General features: G+C 34.1%; 1 protein-coding gene across 1 annotated transcript in view; it reads right to left on the reverse strand.

The window, feature by feature from the left end:
- The window catches only part of LOC109062646 (regulating synaptic membrane exocytosis protein 2-like), a 145,124-nt gene that overhangs the window by 56,737 nt on the left and 69,564 nt on the right, over positions 1-18,823 (reverse strand). The window contains exons 11-17 of the mRNA XM_042745430.1: positions 17,926-18,049; positions 16,802-16,848; positions 16,593-16,702; positions 4,843-4,973; positions 3,500-3,671; positions 2,240-2,393; positions 599-667 (exon numbers count right to left, since the gene is read on the reverse strand). Of these exons, the coding sequence (XP_042601364.1) occupies positions 599-667; positions 2,240-2,393; positions 3,500-3,671; positions 4,843-4,973; positions 16,593-16,702; positions 16,802-16,848; positions 17,926-18,049 (807 nt within the window). The remainder of the gene's footprint in view (positions 1-598; positions 668-2,239; positions 2,394-3,499; positions 3,672-4,842; positions 4,974-16,592; positions 16,703-16,801; positions 16,849-17,925; positions 18,050-18,823) is intronic.

Consider the following 18,823-nt stretch of genomic DNA (forward strand, 5'->3'; position numbering starts at 1 on the left):
AAATGCTGTACTTTTGAACTTTCTATTTATCTGGGAATCCTTGTTTCCACAAAAATAGGAAGCAGCACAACTGTTTTCAACACTGATGATAATAATAAGAAATGTTTCTTGAGCAGTAAATAAGCATATTAGAATGATTTCTGAAGATCATGTGACACTGAAGACTGGAGTAATGATGCTGAAAATCCAGCTTTGATCAAAGGAATAAATTTCATTTTAATATATTTATATATATACGAGTTGTTTTAAATTGCAAAAATATTTCACAATATTACTGTTTTTACTGTATTTTTGATCAAATAAATACAGTCTTACTCTGACCCCTTACTGACCCCAAACTTTTGAACAGTATTGTATAGAATTACATTTCACTTATATGTTGGTGCAAAGTGTGCACAAAAGTTCAAAAAGAGCCCTGAAATATATATGTTTTGTGTTTGTTACAAATACTTCTAATAGTTATATTATAAATGTATTGATATGCATGTAATGATCACTGAATTTAACTGAAAAGGAGTGAATAAAATGCTTTCAAGCAGACTCGAGTCTTCAGTTTTGTAAGTACAGTGCGGCGCTAAAGCAGGTGACTTAGCTGTACCTGAGATAACACCAATCCCGTCTTCACAGTCGTAATCAGAGAACTCGCTGTCACTGATTCTCTGTGACCCTGTGAGAGAGATGACGAGAGTCACAATGAAGAAAAGACCCTCTTAACATGACTGTGTGTTGGAAAACATGTTGAAAATCACACTGATAACACACTGCGTTCAGACTCAGATATTACAAACGAGATCAGTGTGAGCAGAACCGAGCGCTGTGAAGTTTGCTATCATTTAGACTGAATTTAAAACAGTGAAACACAGCAAACACCAACCACAGAAAGGTTTGTGAGAGGCTGGGAAAAGCGTGACTCGGGACTGTTAACTAGGCTGCTTTTCTTTATATTGTAATGGTGAAGATCAGGCCTAAACAGGCAGAGAAGCTGTACAATGAGGACTGGTGGCATGTAGCAGCAGTGATGGGTGTCAGCAGCTCCATGCAGGCTGTGAGGGACAGCGTGGGTTTCTGAAGAGCATGAGGCGGAAGTGAGGGGACATCACACTTTGAGAGTGTAGAGGAGAGTAAAATCACACTGTTGGCCAATCACATGCTAGCTGGAGCAAGGAGGGCAAAGTTACCTGAGTTGTAAAAATATGGGCCCTTGTCTGGAAATGTGTCAGTGGTGGATAGACAGTAATATTTTTTGAAGGAAACAAAACATGAAAACAAGAAACATCAACAAAAACAAACATACATAAAATATGATCTTATCAGTTCGGGACATAAAAACGATACAGAATATACAGGACATTTATACAAAAGCAGGCCTAAACTGGCTACATGCAAACTGGCAAAGTTTCGAAATCTGATTTTTAAAATTCATTTTCAAAAACTTCAAGTTCTTTAAATTTTAAACAGATAACAGACTACCGTTCAAAAGCATGGGGTCCTTTTTTATATACTTTTTAATCAATACTTTTATTTATAATTTTATCAGTATGTTAATAATATTAATTGTATTCAGCAAGGATTCATCACAAGTGTGATAATGATAATTATGTTTCTTGAGCAGCAAATCATCATATAAGAATGATTTCTGAAGGATCATGTGACACTGAAGACTGGAGGAATGATGACTTTATCTCAGGAATAAATTACATTTTAAAATATATTCACATAGAAAACAGCTATTTTAAATTGTAATAATATTTCACAATTCAGTATTTCTATTTTTACTGTATTTTTTGATCAAATAAATGCAGCCTTGGTGAGCAGAAGAGAATACTTTCAAAAACATAAAAAAAAACTTCCCGACCAAATGCTTTTGAACAGTATGTTTGTATTTTTGCATATCTCTATGTACAGTAATACAGTGCAATTCATGAATTATTTTATGATTTGCACAAACGGTAAATCAAACACAAAATTATGATGAATGACTGACGTAAAAATCGCACAGAAGTTGATTTCCACATATAAAAATGGCCCAGACTCACTTTGAAAATGTGATTCAATGTGATTTTTGCTTTTCACAATTAGATTGAGATCATATTCAACTGTAGTGTGAACACTTAAAGTGATAGATCACCCCAAAATTAAACTTCGGTATAAAGATGTACCGTCTAGCTTTTGTACCTTAGTGTCAGTTTTGTATTTCTTCCTGAGAGTGTGTGCTTGTGTTTGCTGTAACAGTACGTACTCTGTAACCTGCGTGTGGGGCTCTCTCCGTGCAGGAGGCGTCTCTGCATGTAGGGCGAGGGGTTCGGCAGCGGCATCGAGGACACGTCGTGTGTTTGGAGCTTATACCAGTGAGGCTGATCGTCCAGCAGCGCCGTCTCCAGCTCGATCAGAATCTACACACACAAACACACAGGATATAAAGTATAGGGCTGGGTGATATGATGAGACGCAGCTCTCAGGAAGTATTTTTTTTTTTTTTAGTGCAGCGCAGAATGCCTACTCTGCCATGGTGCCATCAAATGTGACCCTGGAGCACAAAACCAGTCTTAAGTCGCTGGGGTATATTTGTAGCAATAGCCAACAATACATTGTATGGATCAAAATTATCGATTTTTCTTTTATGCCAAAAATCATTAGGATATTAAGTAAAGATCATGTTCCATGAAGATATTTTGTAAATTTCCTACTGTAAATATATCAAAACTTATTTTTTGATTAGTAATGTGCATTGCTAAGAACTTTATTTTGACAACTTTAAAGGCGATTTTCTCAACATTTAGATTTTTTTGCACCCTCAGATTCCAGATTTTCAAATAGTTGTATCTCAGCCAAATATTGTCCTAACAAACCATACATCAAAGGAAAGCTTATTTGTTCAGATGATGTATAAATCAAAAAATTGGCCCTTATAGGTTTTGTGGTCCAGGGTCACAAATACAAAAGTTGCCATGCCAACCTGCTGCTGTAGACAAAAGCTTGCAATGCTTGCCCCGCCTCCGGGGTCTTCTGATTGGTCCACTGTTTTGGAACTGACATTGATGAGCGGCGCTGCATGGAAAATGTTTAAATTTTTTATACGTGCGAGACGCTGCAAAAGACGCGAGTGCAACGCTCACATCCGTTTAGAGTCGACTATGGTAGTATGTTTTTAAGGGGAAAGTATTAATGGGATTAAAAAAAAAATAATTACTGACATGGGAAAATTACATTGGTTAGAGTTCCTTCATTTCAATTTCGATTCCTTTTCGATTAATCATCCAGACTTACATCAAACACACATCCGTTTATCATGACTTGCAGTGTTTTATGAGTTTAAGATGCAGTGCAAATGTGGAATATAAGAAAAAAAACTTCAGGTTATAATACTAAGCGTTCAAACTTTGCAAAGGAAGGCACAAAATAGTTTTATAATTGGTGCTTCACTATTCACGTCTGATATAGCTGCCGCAACAGCTGTCTTGCATCATACTGTGTAAATACTGAGAGATCTCTCTCTCACCTCTCCCAGGAACTCGCTCTCCTCCTCTCGGACTCTGGCCTGGTCCCACAGCGTGATCTCCAGCATGCGCTCCCTGAACTCTCGTCTGTGCACCGGTGAGTACATGAATGTCTGGTTCCACTTGGGCTCCAGAGATTTCTTCACTGTTTTCGTTCTCCTCTTGCTTTTATCGCTGAGAAGAGCAGGTGAGTTCATAATTTACAGCTGCTGGTGTGACTTTACAGACCCACAGAGACACTAAACCAATCCAAGGACCCCCGATTTGAAACGTTTTAATTAAATGCACACATTTTTAGACATCATTACACCTAATTATGCATTCATTCATTTATTTCAGATAATAAATATATTTTTTTCTTACTTACAAATGGAATGCATAACTTTATGGTTATTATTTTATTATCTGGGTTGCAAAATATTTCACATTCATTTTCCCCAGGTTAAAATCCCTTCTACAAATGGAGGATTCTGAGGATTGCAGTGTATTTCACTAGGTTTTGAAGTCTTGGTTATCAAAGTTTGCTGTCTTCTAAAAAATACACTTTGTGTCCTGAAAATACTCAATGGGTTTACTATAAAAATTGATAGTTAAGTAATTATGTCAGTGTGGTTTTGAAGGCTTCATGTGCTCACTGTGCATAGAAACAAATATATTCACTTTAGCTTTATTTTACATCTTTAAATTTCTACTTTGAGGATTCTCCAAACTCAGACAGATTATTATTCAGTTTTAGAGTCTTCAATATTATGTGCTTTGTTATTTATCAGTACAGAAGCAATCACTGATGTTATGGCATAATGCTTTCAACCCCTCCTCATAATATATATATATATATATATATATATTATATATATATATATATATATATATATATATATATATATATATATATATATATATATATTTATACACACATATACATATATATATATATATATATATATATATATATATATATATATATATATATATATATATGGATAATTGCATAGAAATGTAAAATCAGTTTTTGGGAATTTCTAAAGAATTTTGAAAAAACAGCAAATCAGTATATTAGAATGATTTCTGAAGAATCATGTGACACTGAAGACTAGAGAAATTATGCTGAAAATTCAGCTTTGCATCCCAGAAATAAATTACATTTAAAAATATATTCAAATAGACATTGGTTATTTGAAATATAATTTTTTTTTTCACAATATTACTATTTTTACTGTATTTTTGATAAAATAAATAAATAAATAAATAAATTAGAGCTTTGGTGAGACTTGTTATCATTTAAAATCCTTATTCAAAGTTGTTTTGAAGGACACAAACTGGATATATCTGAACTCTGACGTACCTTCTGTCGGGGAGGAAGTAGATTTTGACATATGGATTCCTGGGTCGCCCGTCTTCTCGTGAAGGCAGGTCTTTGGCGCCCAGGATAGTGACGATGAGCTGATGTCCTACTTTATCGTACCACAGCTTGACCTGCAGGAAGAGACGGGCTCTGTTAGGAGGTCTGTGAGGAGAGCTCACCCCAGAAGGTCCAGGGCAGACCTGCAGAGCCACTTGTGCAATGTGTGCAGCATCACATGCTTGGCAGATCTTTCCCAGAGCAGAAACAGCACCAGCACACACCAACTACATCTAGCTGACTACCTCTCAGCTCCTCAGTCTTTAATCATCAGCTAAATTTAACTACTTCTAAGCACTGAATCACATAGTTTGACAACACAATGTTTAAGGGGTCTGACTTTATACTGTCCTCAATAATCCAGGTTAAATACAGCTTCATTACTATAGATAATAATTTTGACTTGTATCACAGTTTGTAACCTATTTATTTATTTAAACAGTACTGCAATAACTACAGGGCAAGGCACTGTACCAGGATACAAACTGAGGGACGAGTTTCTGGAATAATCGGCAGTATGCCACTGATGGACACTAATTGACTTAAAATTGCATTGAACCCAGAATATTCTTGTCTATGATTTGTGCCATCTGGCATGTTGGGCTGCAGGTGAGAGGATGTGAACGGTTGTTTGTGCCTTATCCCATCCCATCCCTCATTGGCTGGCCAGGGGATGAGGGCGTGTCTGCCACAGGTCTCGTCCAATCAGATGACCCCAAAGTAATCACAATTTGTCAAATTTACTCTAAAACTGACAGACACTTTCAAAGCCCAGCAATCCAAATCAAATAACATACCACACAGCAGAACAGAAAATACTCTAACTTTGTGTGATTATCTGATTTCAACCCAAAGCAGAATTTAAACAAAGCAGCTTTGAAAGTCTCAGTGGCAGCTATCTCGGAACGAATTCAACTAAAGATTCAATCTCACACATGCATCTATTCTTACACAGTAAATAAATCCTAAAAAAAAAAAAAAAAAAAAAAAAAACTAAAAACAGGAAGGGCAAAAACTGGAAGACTGCAGATAGAAAATAATTCTCAATAGATAAATCCTTAAATAATCAAATAATCAAAAAAAAATAAATTTAATAATTTATTTTGAAATAAATCAAAAGTTTAATACACTTAATTGAATAAATCATATTTTTTTTAGAAATAATTAAATCAGTGTTAATTATTTAAATCTGCCTATTTATTAAATAATTAAATGCACCAATTTGTTTGTAATATTTCAACACACTTATAATAATATCCATAATTTATTCTGTAATGTAATAATATATTTGCTGTATTTTGTTTTCAAATATTTTTCTACATACACAATAGTATTTCTAAATTTATCAAATAAACATCGCTAGTTTTATTGCCCGAATGACAAAGTCAACATTTAATTATTTCACGTTGAGCACTTCTCAAGCGTTCATCGATAGAAATTTTCTGTCCTCCCAGCATTTGCCCTTCCAGATCACTAAAGCTGAAAGAAACACACGTCTATAATGCACCTTTAGAGAGAACTTGCTATTCTAGATAGATACTCCAGTACTAATGCATGCAGTAAAGCAACAGAAAGAGCTTAGTACAGACTAGAGCAATCCAGGAAGCTTCCATTGCAAAAACAGCAGGGGGAAGGCTTCAGTCCAAACAAATTGTACCTTGTGATTCTTCTACAGACGCATCGAGGTCTGTGCTTTTATTAGCTGACTGCATCAGGAAACAGTATGAAATCCATTTTTGTCTGAAAAGGTTTCCAAACATTTTCCAAACATGGGCCAAACCCATATTATTATTATTATTTTATAAAGATTATAATTTTTTTAAATATTTTATATATATATATATATATATATATATATATATATATATATATATATCTATATATATATATATATATATATATATATATAATTTATTTATTTATTTATTTTTTAAATCACTGCAGGTTTTATGTCAATGATATCTTGCCAATTTTAATCTTTTGAATTCCACATAAGAAAAAATCCATACAGGTTTGCCTAAGTAGTCTTTGGTACAATTTGTTTATTATCTATGAGGTTTAGAGAAATTCTCTACATTGGAAAATGCAATATTATCTCAAAAGTGTGGTAAATAACATACTGTATCTCTTCATTGTAACACAGAACATAATATTTGATAGTACTGATCTAACCCGGGCTTCATTTGTACTAACAATTATAAAATCATGAATTTTTCATGCTAAATTTAAACTAGGAAAACATATGCATTTCATATAAACTATTGTCTATATAACATAATACAAATATAACGTTCCATGTTACATGACAAAAAAATAAAAAAACAATCAGTTTGAAATTTAAAGAGATTTAATTTAACAAGCGATGCTAAAAACATGCCACATTTAAAAAGTGAGGAAAAAAAAATGATTAAAAACAGTATATAATTCATGCAGAATATTTCAGCCTCGGCAAGAAGGCCGTCCAATTAATTAAGCAAAATTCATACTGTAATAATGAAACAGCTCTTATGAATTGTGGTTATAAATCGCAAGGGCAATGATGTATAATTTTGGGGGAAAAAATAAAATCTGAACAAAAGAGCAAAGGGGGAGAAACTTTCCTGCAGTGCATTTTCCAAGTAACGCACAGAGAGAGAGAGAGAGTAATGAAGGATTGAAAAAGACTGCCAGAAATGAAAGAAAAGTTTAAAAAGAGACTGAGCAGAGAAAGAGAAAGAGAGAAGTCTGACGATGTTACCTGGACCCTAGGGACAAAAGGCGTGGTTCTTCTACTAAGGCATGGACTCTGGATAAGCAAAATTAACAAAGAAAACAAAAGCAATACAACTAAACCAAAACTGCACAGAGGCACACAAATCAAAACAACTCATCTGAGAAGAGATTTAGCCTGAGTGACGTAAGACAGCTTTTATTCAATTATCAGACTGTTTCACACTCAAACATTACCAGAAATGTACAGCATAAATAAACTTAAGCCTGTATGTGAGTACTGAAATGTGTCAAAACATAATTCATAATGCATCACAGTGACACAACACTTTAGTATGTCATTTTAAAATACTTTTAAAACAACAATTATATTTAAAATGCATTAAAATATTCAAACCTGCCACATTAAGACGCATCACTACCGGTTTTAGAGTATGTCAGTGTAGGGTGTAAAATCAATTAATTGTGATTAATTGCATTCAAGATTCAAGTTTGTTTATTATTATCAAATTATTACATATATTTCTTAAATATGTACATACAGTATATGTGTGTGTATTTATACATATAAATACACACGCACATATATTATATAAACACAAACGTTAATTTTGGATGCGATTAATCACGATTAATCGCTTTTATAGCCCTATGTCAATGATATTTTGAAAGTGCGATTAACATACTGTATCTCTTCACTGTAACACATAACATAATATTTGATAGTACTGATCCAAACTTATAAATAATTTGCAAACTATTAGTTTTTAGTTAATTCCTAGTTTATAAATTGTAGTTTCTACACTGTTAATACATTAATTTTGTATAAATAGTAATTGAAATTATTGTTTAATTAGCTTATATAATGTGATTTTATCCTTTGTTTTCTAATCGCATCCTTATGCTTACTGATGTACTACAATGTGATCTCATGATTGTCTGTATGTATTTTATGAAGCATTCATTTACAGTATTTACGTTTGAATAGACACAAAATCATAAAATATTTACATGTTTATGTATTTACTGTTCTTTTACATGTTTCTGCCTACTATATTTTTAATTTAGGACTGGGGATAGGGTAACGAGGAAAATAAATAAATAACATTCACAAAAACATCACAAAGTTATTAGTTCATAGTAAAGGACTTTATGTGTAATGTTTATGTGTAAAGTGAACTGATACACATTTATGCTTGTATTTGTAAATGTATTTGTAAACATTGTAGGAACACTTGGTATTAGTGCAATTAATGTCTAATAAACGCAGGTTATTGCTTTTAATTTAGTATTTTCTGTGACCTAATCTAAAGTGAGAATTATTTACTCCTGATGGCCATTAACAACTCATTTACTACTGGTTTAAATACTGTACATCACTTAGGTATGCTTAACAAGTTGTTATCAAATGATAATAAAACATTACATAACTCTGTACATATGAGCCGATTAAACAATAATAATTTGTTAACAATTGTGACAGTGAATGAACTCACTATTTGTACATAGCATATTAATGTATTAACAATGTAGAGATTACAGTCTATAAATTATGAATTATCAATAATATAATAGTTTGCAAATAATTTTGTTACTCTATACTTATAAAGTGTCACCAACATATGAACCATTCATATAAACTATTTTCTAAAAAAATAATACAAATATAGTTCCAGGTTACGTGACAAAGAATAAAAAATGTTTATCTAATTTAAACTCAGTTTTAAAATTTAAAGAGACTTCCAATTTTAATAAAAATACACACATTTAAAAAGAGAGTACAACAAATGTCACTTTAAACTATTAAATGATTACCCTTAAGGTTGCGTCAAAACATTTTAATGCATTGGTTGTGTCTCTCAATAACCACAACATACACCAATGATCAGTACGTGTGTGTGTGTGTGTGTGTGTGTGTGTGTGTGTGTGTGTGTGTGTGTGTGTGTGTGTGTGTGTGTGTGTGTCTGTGTGTTAAGTATTCTGACTTCAATATTTTAGGATAAATCTCCCTCATTCCACACAAAACGAAAACAAATTCACTAGGGATGCACGATATTGGATTTTTGCAGATATCGATATGCCGATATTTTTCAAATTATTTTGGCCGATACCGATATATTTCTTTTTATTTGGAAACAACACCAAGTCCCTCCTGTGCAGAAATAATGAGCAAAATATTTTTTATTTTTGATTAGTTTTTAACAACTTATTTGTTAGAATTAAATAAACATTAATGAAGGTTTTCTGACAGTACATTAAAGCTTTGAAAATAACTATAGCCTAAATAAACTATATATCAATCACTGCATTTTTTTCACATAAAGATGCAGTGTTAACCCTTACATTTTATTTAAAAATGTAATATTTGTAAATGGTCTAAAGCAAAAGAGTTGTAAAATTTCTGAAACTCTTTTAGAGCTTATGATTTGTTAAAAAAAAAAAAAAACGTATTACACATTAATGAATAAATCAGTATATATAAAATTATTTAATTTACAAGTGTCAAGTTTGTCATTTTTTTCATGTATGCTATAGCTTCTGACCTTTAAATTAAAACATACTCATTTTATGACATCAATTACTGCTTATTTTAATCAGAAATGCAGTCTAAACGTTATGTAGGCTATTTTACTTTAATTCAATTAGAAGTAGGCCAACAGCGCTCCCTACAGATTAAAACTCCTTACTGAACGGGCGTTAGGGCCAGAGGAAGGATGCCACTGCTGCCGCTGCACGTGAGATTACTGTTTACTCTATCATACACCGAATGCATCATTCTGTATGTGCTTTCACAGATTAAATGCAGCGATCCAAAACAGTGAACCTAATCACCATTCAGATAAAACTTTGCTTCAAGAATGAGCCACACTGCTGACGTGATCTAATCACTAGCACAACCTGAGCACATGTGAGTTAACGCATTCCTCTTATCATCAAGCCATATCGGCATAATTTTTCATATCGGGCAGATGCCGATATGTACATTTAAAGCCATTATCGACTGATTCCGATATCAGTCCGATAGTGGTTAAACGGATTGTAGTTGATCCATGATCCGCATGGACCAAGCCCCACGGTTCAGCAGGCATGTGATCCGCAGATAAATTGCAAGATTTAACCATAATAAAGTATAAGTTTATCATTTGTTCGTATTTACACAAGCAAGCAAATTTTAAACAATTCCAGAGAGAAAAGGCAAAAGGGAACTCGATTCATTAATTGCGCGCTGTTCTCTACGTGTACAGCCGCACACACATGAAGCAGGGAATTTTATTTCATACAGCGCGAAAAAAGAAATAGGTTATTTTATTAATCCTCTGAAGACACATACACATAAAAATATGACAAAATACCCATCTCGACAATGATTAAGGTGAGCGCAGTCAGTTATGTCTCAAGTGAATGAAAACAGCTGAGAAAAAAATTGGATGTGATGTGTATCATTATATCGTATCCATGCATCAGGTCTTAAAGGGACAGCGGCCTATAAATACAGATCATCAAACAACAAAACAGCTGTGATAAAAATCTATATTTAATTTATACAGTGTTACTCTGCAGTAGGGGTGTGACGGTTAGTATATAACCGTGAGACCGGCGGTTATAGTTGAACACCGTCATTAGAACTCTATAACCGCCAAAACCGTGTTATTAAATATTTTTTACAAACATTTTTTATCAAAAATTTTTTTCATTTTTTATATGAAAAAATCATAAGATGCGCAATATATCGGGAGACATGGTTTTTACCACTTAATGAAGTTTTGTAAATCGTCAGACATGATATTTACCACTTCATTAAATTTTGCTTTGTAGAAAACCCTTCTTAAAAACAAATTTCGTTTTGTACAAATTTTATCTTAATTTTAATAAATGTTTCATCAACCAATTGCATGTATTTTAATAAATAAAAAGCAAATATAGCAGACAATGATAACCGTGACATGGAAGCGCCAGCGCGCCACGTTCACTTGCACTGCACTGTGAACTAGAGCGCATCTCATCGTAAATGAAACTCAGCGTAGGCCTATGCCTCATACATTAGCATTAAATATCTTTGCTGCATCCTTTCTAGAACAGACAAGGGCTTTTTTTTTTGCGGCTCGCATCAGCAAAGCATTGCATCGTCCATAGACCGCAAAACAATCAGCGGATGGCGGGCGGGTGCAGCTTTGAAATTTGCTCAAAAAACGTTGGCACGGATGATGAGTTTTGTGATGTGGTTGCAGATGAAATAATACCCCATCTGCGTATCTCTATCGATAACAACATTTAACACTACACAAATATTAATTAATTTTTTTTAATTTAGGCGATTAATTTCCCATAGTGACATAGGACTGAGGTGCCGGATCCAATAAAAAATGTTCCGGATCCAACGTCGGAGGTGACGGAACATGTTCCGGCTCAAATTAAAAATTCGTGAAGAAAGGTAAAACCGATGGATCTCGTTGCGAAAAAAAAATGTTACATCGCCTATATGGGCACATTTTTCGGGTTTAATCCAGATGGCAACGGAAAAAAAAAAACAGAAAATCTTGATGAGCCTGTGTGCAGAATATGTGGAAAAAACGGTATTTGTTACAAGTAGCCTACTGTTTTAAAAGGTTTTGTTTACTGTGTGTGATTTATTAAAAAACAAAGCACGTTCATTGCAAAGTTTTTTTTTTTTTTTTTGTTAAGGATTTGTTCACTGTGTGTGATTCATTTAATGGAAAGCACATTCACTGCTAGTTGTCTTGCTGTTAATTTTAAATAAACGTAGAGCAAGTAGCTAATCAGTGTCTGCTCGTTTATTCAAACTAATACCCCCCCCCCGACGGTTATGTTATAAACCGTCACATTTGACTCACGTCATAACCGTCATCACCAATTCTGAGACCGGCACACCCCTACTCTGCGGTGTTACTACCAACCTTATTTTATTTGTAACATATTCTGTTGTATTTATCTATGCTTGTAATTTGTGTATTTGTTCTTATTTTTACTGGCTGTTCTCTTGTCTTTTTAATCATGTTTAAATTTTCTTAGTTTATCTAGTTGTATTTGCTGTGGTATCAAAGAAGTACTTCGCTTTAAGTAATAAATGGAAAGCAAGTTAAATTGAAATATTTTTCTTTTCTTGCTGATCCGAAAAATTATCCGATCCGTGGGTCAAAAACAATAATGTGATCCGAACCGGGAGATTTGTGATCCCTTGAACCACTACAGTCCGATAATATCGTGCATCCCTAAAATTTACAACAGCACAAACCATAGCGAGACACTAAAGCATCGCCCGGACAGAAGAACAGATACACTTCAGTGCAAAAACAGAAAAAGCACATACATTATTATTATTAATAATCAGCATTTCCTTTTTTAACAATTTCTCCACATTTAGCATGTTTACAGTCATGGCCACAGCCCGTTTCCCTATTAAACAATTAAAAGGCATCATTCAAGTAAACGCAACAACTTGAGCAGAAAGTACAATAGCTAGTCTTTCAAGGAAGTGCGTTTACCTAACATCCTGATCTGCATCGCTGTGTCAGAGCTGATCTGCAGAGTCTATGTCAATCAGGTAACAAGCTTGAAAACTAAGAATACATTTTCCCTGTCGGGATACTTTCCAGGATCCAATCTGGTCTGATGGACACTGTCTAGCACTGACACACAAGTGTCTAGAAAACACAGCTGACCAGCAAATGCAAGATGTCATGAGGTTTATGAGCAGCTTACAGGTGCATCTCAATAAATTAGAATGTCGTGGAAAAGTTAAATTCAGTGCACACCGACTGAAGTAGTTTAAGTCTTTGGTTCTTTTAGTTGTGATGATTTTGGCTCACATTTAACAAAAACCAACCAATTAGAATACTTCATAAGACCAAATAAAAAAAACATTTTAGTGAATTGTTGGCCTTCTGGAAAGTATGTTCATTTACTGTTCATGTACTCAATATTTGGTAGGGGCTCCTTTTGCTTTAATTACTGCCTCAATTTGGCGTGGCATGGAGGTGATCAGTTTGTGGCACTGCTGAGGTGGTATGGAAGCCCAGGTTTCTTTGACAGTGGCCTTCAGCTCGTCTGTATTTTTTTGGTATCTTGTTTCTCATTTTCCTCTTGACAATACTCCATAGATTCTCTCTGGGGTTCAGGTCTGGTGAGTTTGCTGGCCAGTCAAGCACACCAACACCATGGTCATTTAACCAACTTTTGGTGCTTTTGGCAATGTGGACAAAATGAAAATGAAATCAGCATCTTCTAAAAAGCTGGTCAGCAGAAGGAAGCATGAAGTGCACCAAAATGTCTTGGTAAACAGGTGCAGTGACTTTGGTTTTCAAAAAACACAATGGACGGACAACAGCAGATGACACTGCACCCCAAATCATCACAGACTGTGGAAACTTAACACTGGACTTCAAGCATCTTGGGCTATGAGCTTCTCCACCCTTCCTCCAGACTCTAGGACTTTGGTTTCCAAATGAAATACAAAACTTGCTCTCATCTGAAAAGAGGACTGTGGACCACTGTGCAACAGTCCAGTTCTTCTTCTCCTTAGCCCAGGTGAGACGCCTCTGACATTGTCTGTGGTTCAGGAGTGGCTTAACAAGAGGAATACAACAACTGTAGCCAAATTCCTTGACACGTCTGTGTGTGGTGGCTCTTGATGCCTTGACCCCAGCATTAGTCCATTCCTTGTGAAGTTCACTCAAATTCTTGGATCGATTTTGTTGACATTCCTCATAAGGCTGCGGTTCTCTCGGTTGGTTGTGCATCTTTTTCTTCCACACTTTTTCCTTCCACTCAACTTTCTGTTAACATGCTTGGATACAGCACTCTGTGAACAGCCAGCTTCTTTGGAAATGGATGTTTGTGGCTTACCCTCCTTGTGAAGGGTGTCAATGACTGTCTTCTGGACAACTGTTAGATCAGCAGTCTTCCCCATGATTTTGTAGCCTAGTGAACCAAACTGAGGGACCATTTTGAAGGCTCAGGAAACCTTTGCAGGTGTTTAGAGTTGATTAGCTGATTGGTATGTCACCATCAGTGTTGGGGGTAATGCATTACAAGTAACGCGAGTTACGTAATCAGATTACTTTTTTCAAGTAACTAGTAAAGTAACGCATTACTTTTTGATTTACAAGAAAATATCTGAGTTACTTTTTAAAAAAAGTAACGCCAGTTACTTTGTATTCCCATTTTTTGACTGACAAGCCTCCTGTTCCCATATTGGGAGAAATCAGAAGTATGGAGGCGTTGTGTGCGCTGTGTGAACATGATGTTACTTTAGTTCTAGACTAAATGTGAATGTGCATTAATTCATCCCACTCACAAAAAAACAAAAAACAAAAACAGATTTAGTATTCATCAAAATTAATCAAAACAGTGAAATGCAAACTCAGAATATGACGCAAACCTGCAATAACTAAATATATTAAATAACACAAATGTATCTATTCCCATTTTATTAAGTGTCTTTGCTGCTGACCTTTAATGATCCAGTTCAACCATACTAATAATCAAAAATGACTTTATATAAACTAACAATTGTGCTTCATTGTTTTTTTTTTTATTGCTGAAGAGTGTTGACCTTCTTCTCCTGTGTTCTACTACTGTACAGACGTGAATTTACTTTTCCTTCAGCCTGAGGTTTTATTCATGACACTTTTTGGTGTGAAAGGGCTTTTACATTTGCTATAAATAGAACTTCTTATATTAAAAACAATCAAGCCCTGCTCATATTTAAAAAGTAACGTGAAAGTAATGCAAAAGTAACGTAATGCATTACTTTCCATAAAAAGTAACTAAGTAACGTATTTAGTTACTTTTTTAGGGAGTAACGCAATATTGTAACGCATTACTTTTAAAAGTAACTTTCCCCAACACTGGTCACCATATTCTAATTTGTTGAGATTTGGTCGGTTCTTGTTAAATGTGAGCCAAAATCATCACAATTAAAAGAACCAAAGACTTAAACTTCTTCAGTCTGTGTGCACTGAATTGATTTAATACACAAGTTCCACAGTTTGAGTTGAATTACTGAAATAAATGAACTTTTCCACGACATTCTAATTTATTGAGATGCACCTGTGTGTGACGTTAATTTTACTGTCCGTTATTTAACATTTTATTATATTGTATTATTCTGTTTTTTTTAAATATCTTAGATTTTGCTCATTTTAACTTCAGAACACAGATTTTAAAATAACATTATCTGTTTAAATTACATTCCAACGCTTGTAGCATTTAACATTCCACTAAACCTGTCAAAATCAAGTATCAAAATGAACAGGGTGAATAAAAATACAGTTCTTATACACCAGCACAACCTAATTAGTGTGTATTTAAAAAAAGAAAAAAAAAGAAAGGCTGATCATTAATTTACATATTATGCTAGTAATATAATACAAATAAAATATTGTTAATACTGAGTCCTGTTGAGTGACTCACGATATCTATTTCTAATTGCACAATCTTTAGAGAATCCTTAAGCATTTCATTTATTAGGACACCAACAGGAAGTACAGTAAATAAGGCATTTTTATGATTGTAAATTAGGAAGAGGGAGAGATTTAACTCTTACAATTAATCAAATGTGTAATATTTATGTGGAAATGTTATTATAATTATAGTACCTGCAGTGACCATGTGAAATATCTGTATATAGAATTTGTCACACTGGAAGACCATTAATATTTACCAGTGAAATAAAAAATATATGTGTGTAAACGTACTCTGTCTGCTTCTAAATACATTGTTCAAACACCGTTTACACTGTTCTTTTGTGTCATCTTATCTACTAGAACCCCTTGGTCTTTTGATATGAGCCATGATACGTTCTGTGTAAATGAACAGTGAACACTGGCAAACTCCCTGAAGACATGTGAAATAATTGCTAAACTTCAAAGCTAACGGCATTTCATCAGTGAAGCCCTGAGACGAAAAGAAAAGCACAAGAAGTGCAGAGATCAGGCACATGTGCAGACATGTGCTGTACTCACTGAGAGCTGTCCGGACAGATACTGAGGGTTGTCCCGGAGCATGCCAGGACTCATGGGGGACGTGACAGAGATGGACGGACCCATCTTTTGGGATTCAAAGGAACTTGAACCTGAAAAATCAGCAAAGAACGCTTAAATTGTTACTCCTGCTGGCAAATGCAGAGCTAAAGTATTGATACGTATTATAGATCAAAACTAGCTAAACTTACTTGATTCAAGTTGTCCATGTGTGCTCTCTGGTATTCTAGGGACATCTCTACAAGAAAACAGTGAAGAGCATTTTAATGATAGCAGGCATATGTCTGTAAATAAAAGTTATACAAGCTGGGTGATATACTGTAGCTAAAATGTAAGGCTTTGATGAATTTCAAAATAAATCCTGATATTTATTTATATTCTCTGAAATTGTTTTAAACAATCATTTCAACCAAACAGTCACACATTTTTAAGTCAAGAAGTAAAATAGAGTAAATGTAATTAAAAATAATTAAGACATCCACACTGTTTTTCTATAAATTATTTTTTTGTTTATATAGACCGTAGTTATAAATGGCAATATTTACAAACACTACTGCAGGCCAGAAGTCTGGAATAACTAAGATATTTCTGAAAGAAGTCTTTTATGCTCACCATTTTCAACATTGATAATAATACACATTTCTTAATCATCAAATCAGCTTATTATTATGATTTCTGAAGGATTATGTGACACTGAAGACTGGAGTAATGATGCTGAAAATTCAGCTTTGATCACAGAAATAAATTACATTAAAAAAAAGAAAACTTTTTTACTGTATTTTTTTTTTTTTTTAAAGTGCAGGATTGGTAAGAGCCTTATTTAAAAAATATCATAATCATTCCAAACTTTTGACTGGCAGTATATTTTTCTACTAAAACATTTTGAAGCGTGAGAAATGCCACATGGGAACATTTTGAGTGATGATGATTTTTTTAACGATTCGCTGAATTAAAAATGAACGTCCAAATTCTGTTTGCACTTTTGCTACTGAGGATCAAATCAAAGATAACATTAAAATATTTTGAACTTTGAATGCAGCGCAGCACTGGCGTGGTTCGGTTTTCAGGAAATATAATTGCCAAATAAAAAAATCATTAAAATATTCACCTATTCATCTGTCCTCCAAAAGCACAGACCTGCAGCAGGACTTTCATTTCAAGCAGTGAATATGTTTCTATGTGTGAGTGTGTATGGGAATATAAGCATTCATATGTTGGGCTCCCACAGGCTATCTTTCTTCATAAAGCTCTATGTCAAAGAAAATCTGCTCTGTGTCCCTGGACTGACACGTAGAGTATTGTAATGATCACTCACCCGATGGGCCGCGAGACCACTAGCTCCACCTGCGGCTCTGGCTTGGATTCTAGAATGATATTGTAAACTTCCTTGAATGTGGCTCCCTGTAAGACCCTCCCGTTCCACTCCAGGACCTGATCACCTGAGGACCGACAAGTTAACGGAAGTTAAAGGGATAGTTCACCCAAAAATTTTAATTCTGTCATCATTAACTCACTTTCATGTTGTTCCAAACCCGTACGAATTTCATTCAACTTCGAAACATTTTTAATGAAACCTGACGGATTTCTTTCCATCCACTAAAAGTTAATGCAACCAAAACTTTGAAGCTTCAAAAAGTTCATAAAGACATCGTAAAATAAATCTATTCAGTGTAAAAAAATTTCCACCTGTTTTAACTTAAAAACTTGAGCTCAACTGCTGCCTTCAATTTTTATAGTTTTTTATAGCTAAATTACATCAAATCAACTTAAAAAAAATGAACTGAAAAAGTTGAATTTCATATAAGCTATAAATAAGTTGAAACTGCTCGACTTGTTTTCCAAGTTATTGTAAAAACGTACATTGCCATGACTTACTGATCATGTCATTTTTTACAGTGTATAAATCGAGCAGTTTCATCAAAACAAATGAAGATATTTTTAATGAAACTCCACTGAAAGTCGATTCCAGCCAAACCTTCAATCTTCAAAGAGTACATAAAGACATTATAAGTATGAATCAAGTAGTTGAACTGAAACACAAATGATGATATATTTACTGAAACCGAAGTGATTTCTATTCCTAAATTGAAAGTCCATTTCACCAAATCTTTTAATCTTCAAAAAATACATAAAGGCACTGTAAAAGTAATCTATACAGTATGAGCGTGACAGAATTTTCATCTTTGTGTGAACTTACCCTTTAAATAAAAAAA

Source organism: Cyprinus carpio, chromosome B19, assembly GCF_018340385.1.
Source record: "Cyprinus carpio isolate SPL01 chromosome B19, ASM1834038v1, whole genome shotgun sequence".
In the NCBI taxonomy this organism is placed as follows: domain Eukaryota; kingdom Metazoa; phylum Chordata; class Actinopteri; order Cypriniformes; family Cyprinidae; genus Cyprinus; species Cyprinus carpio.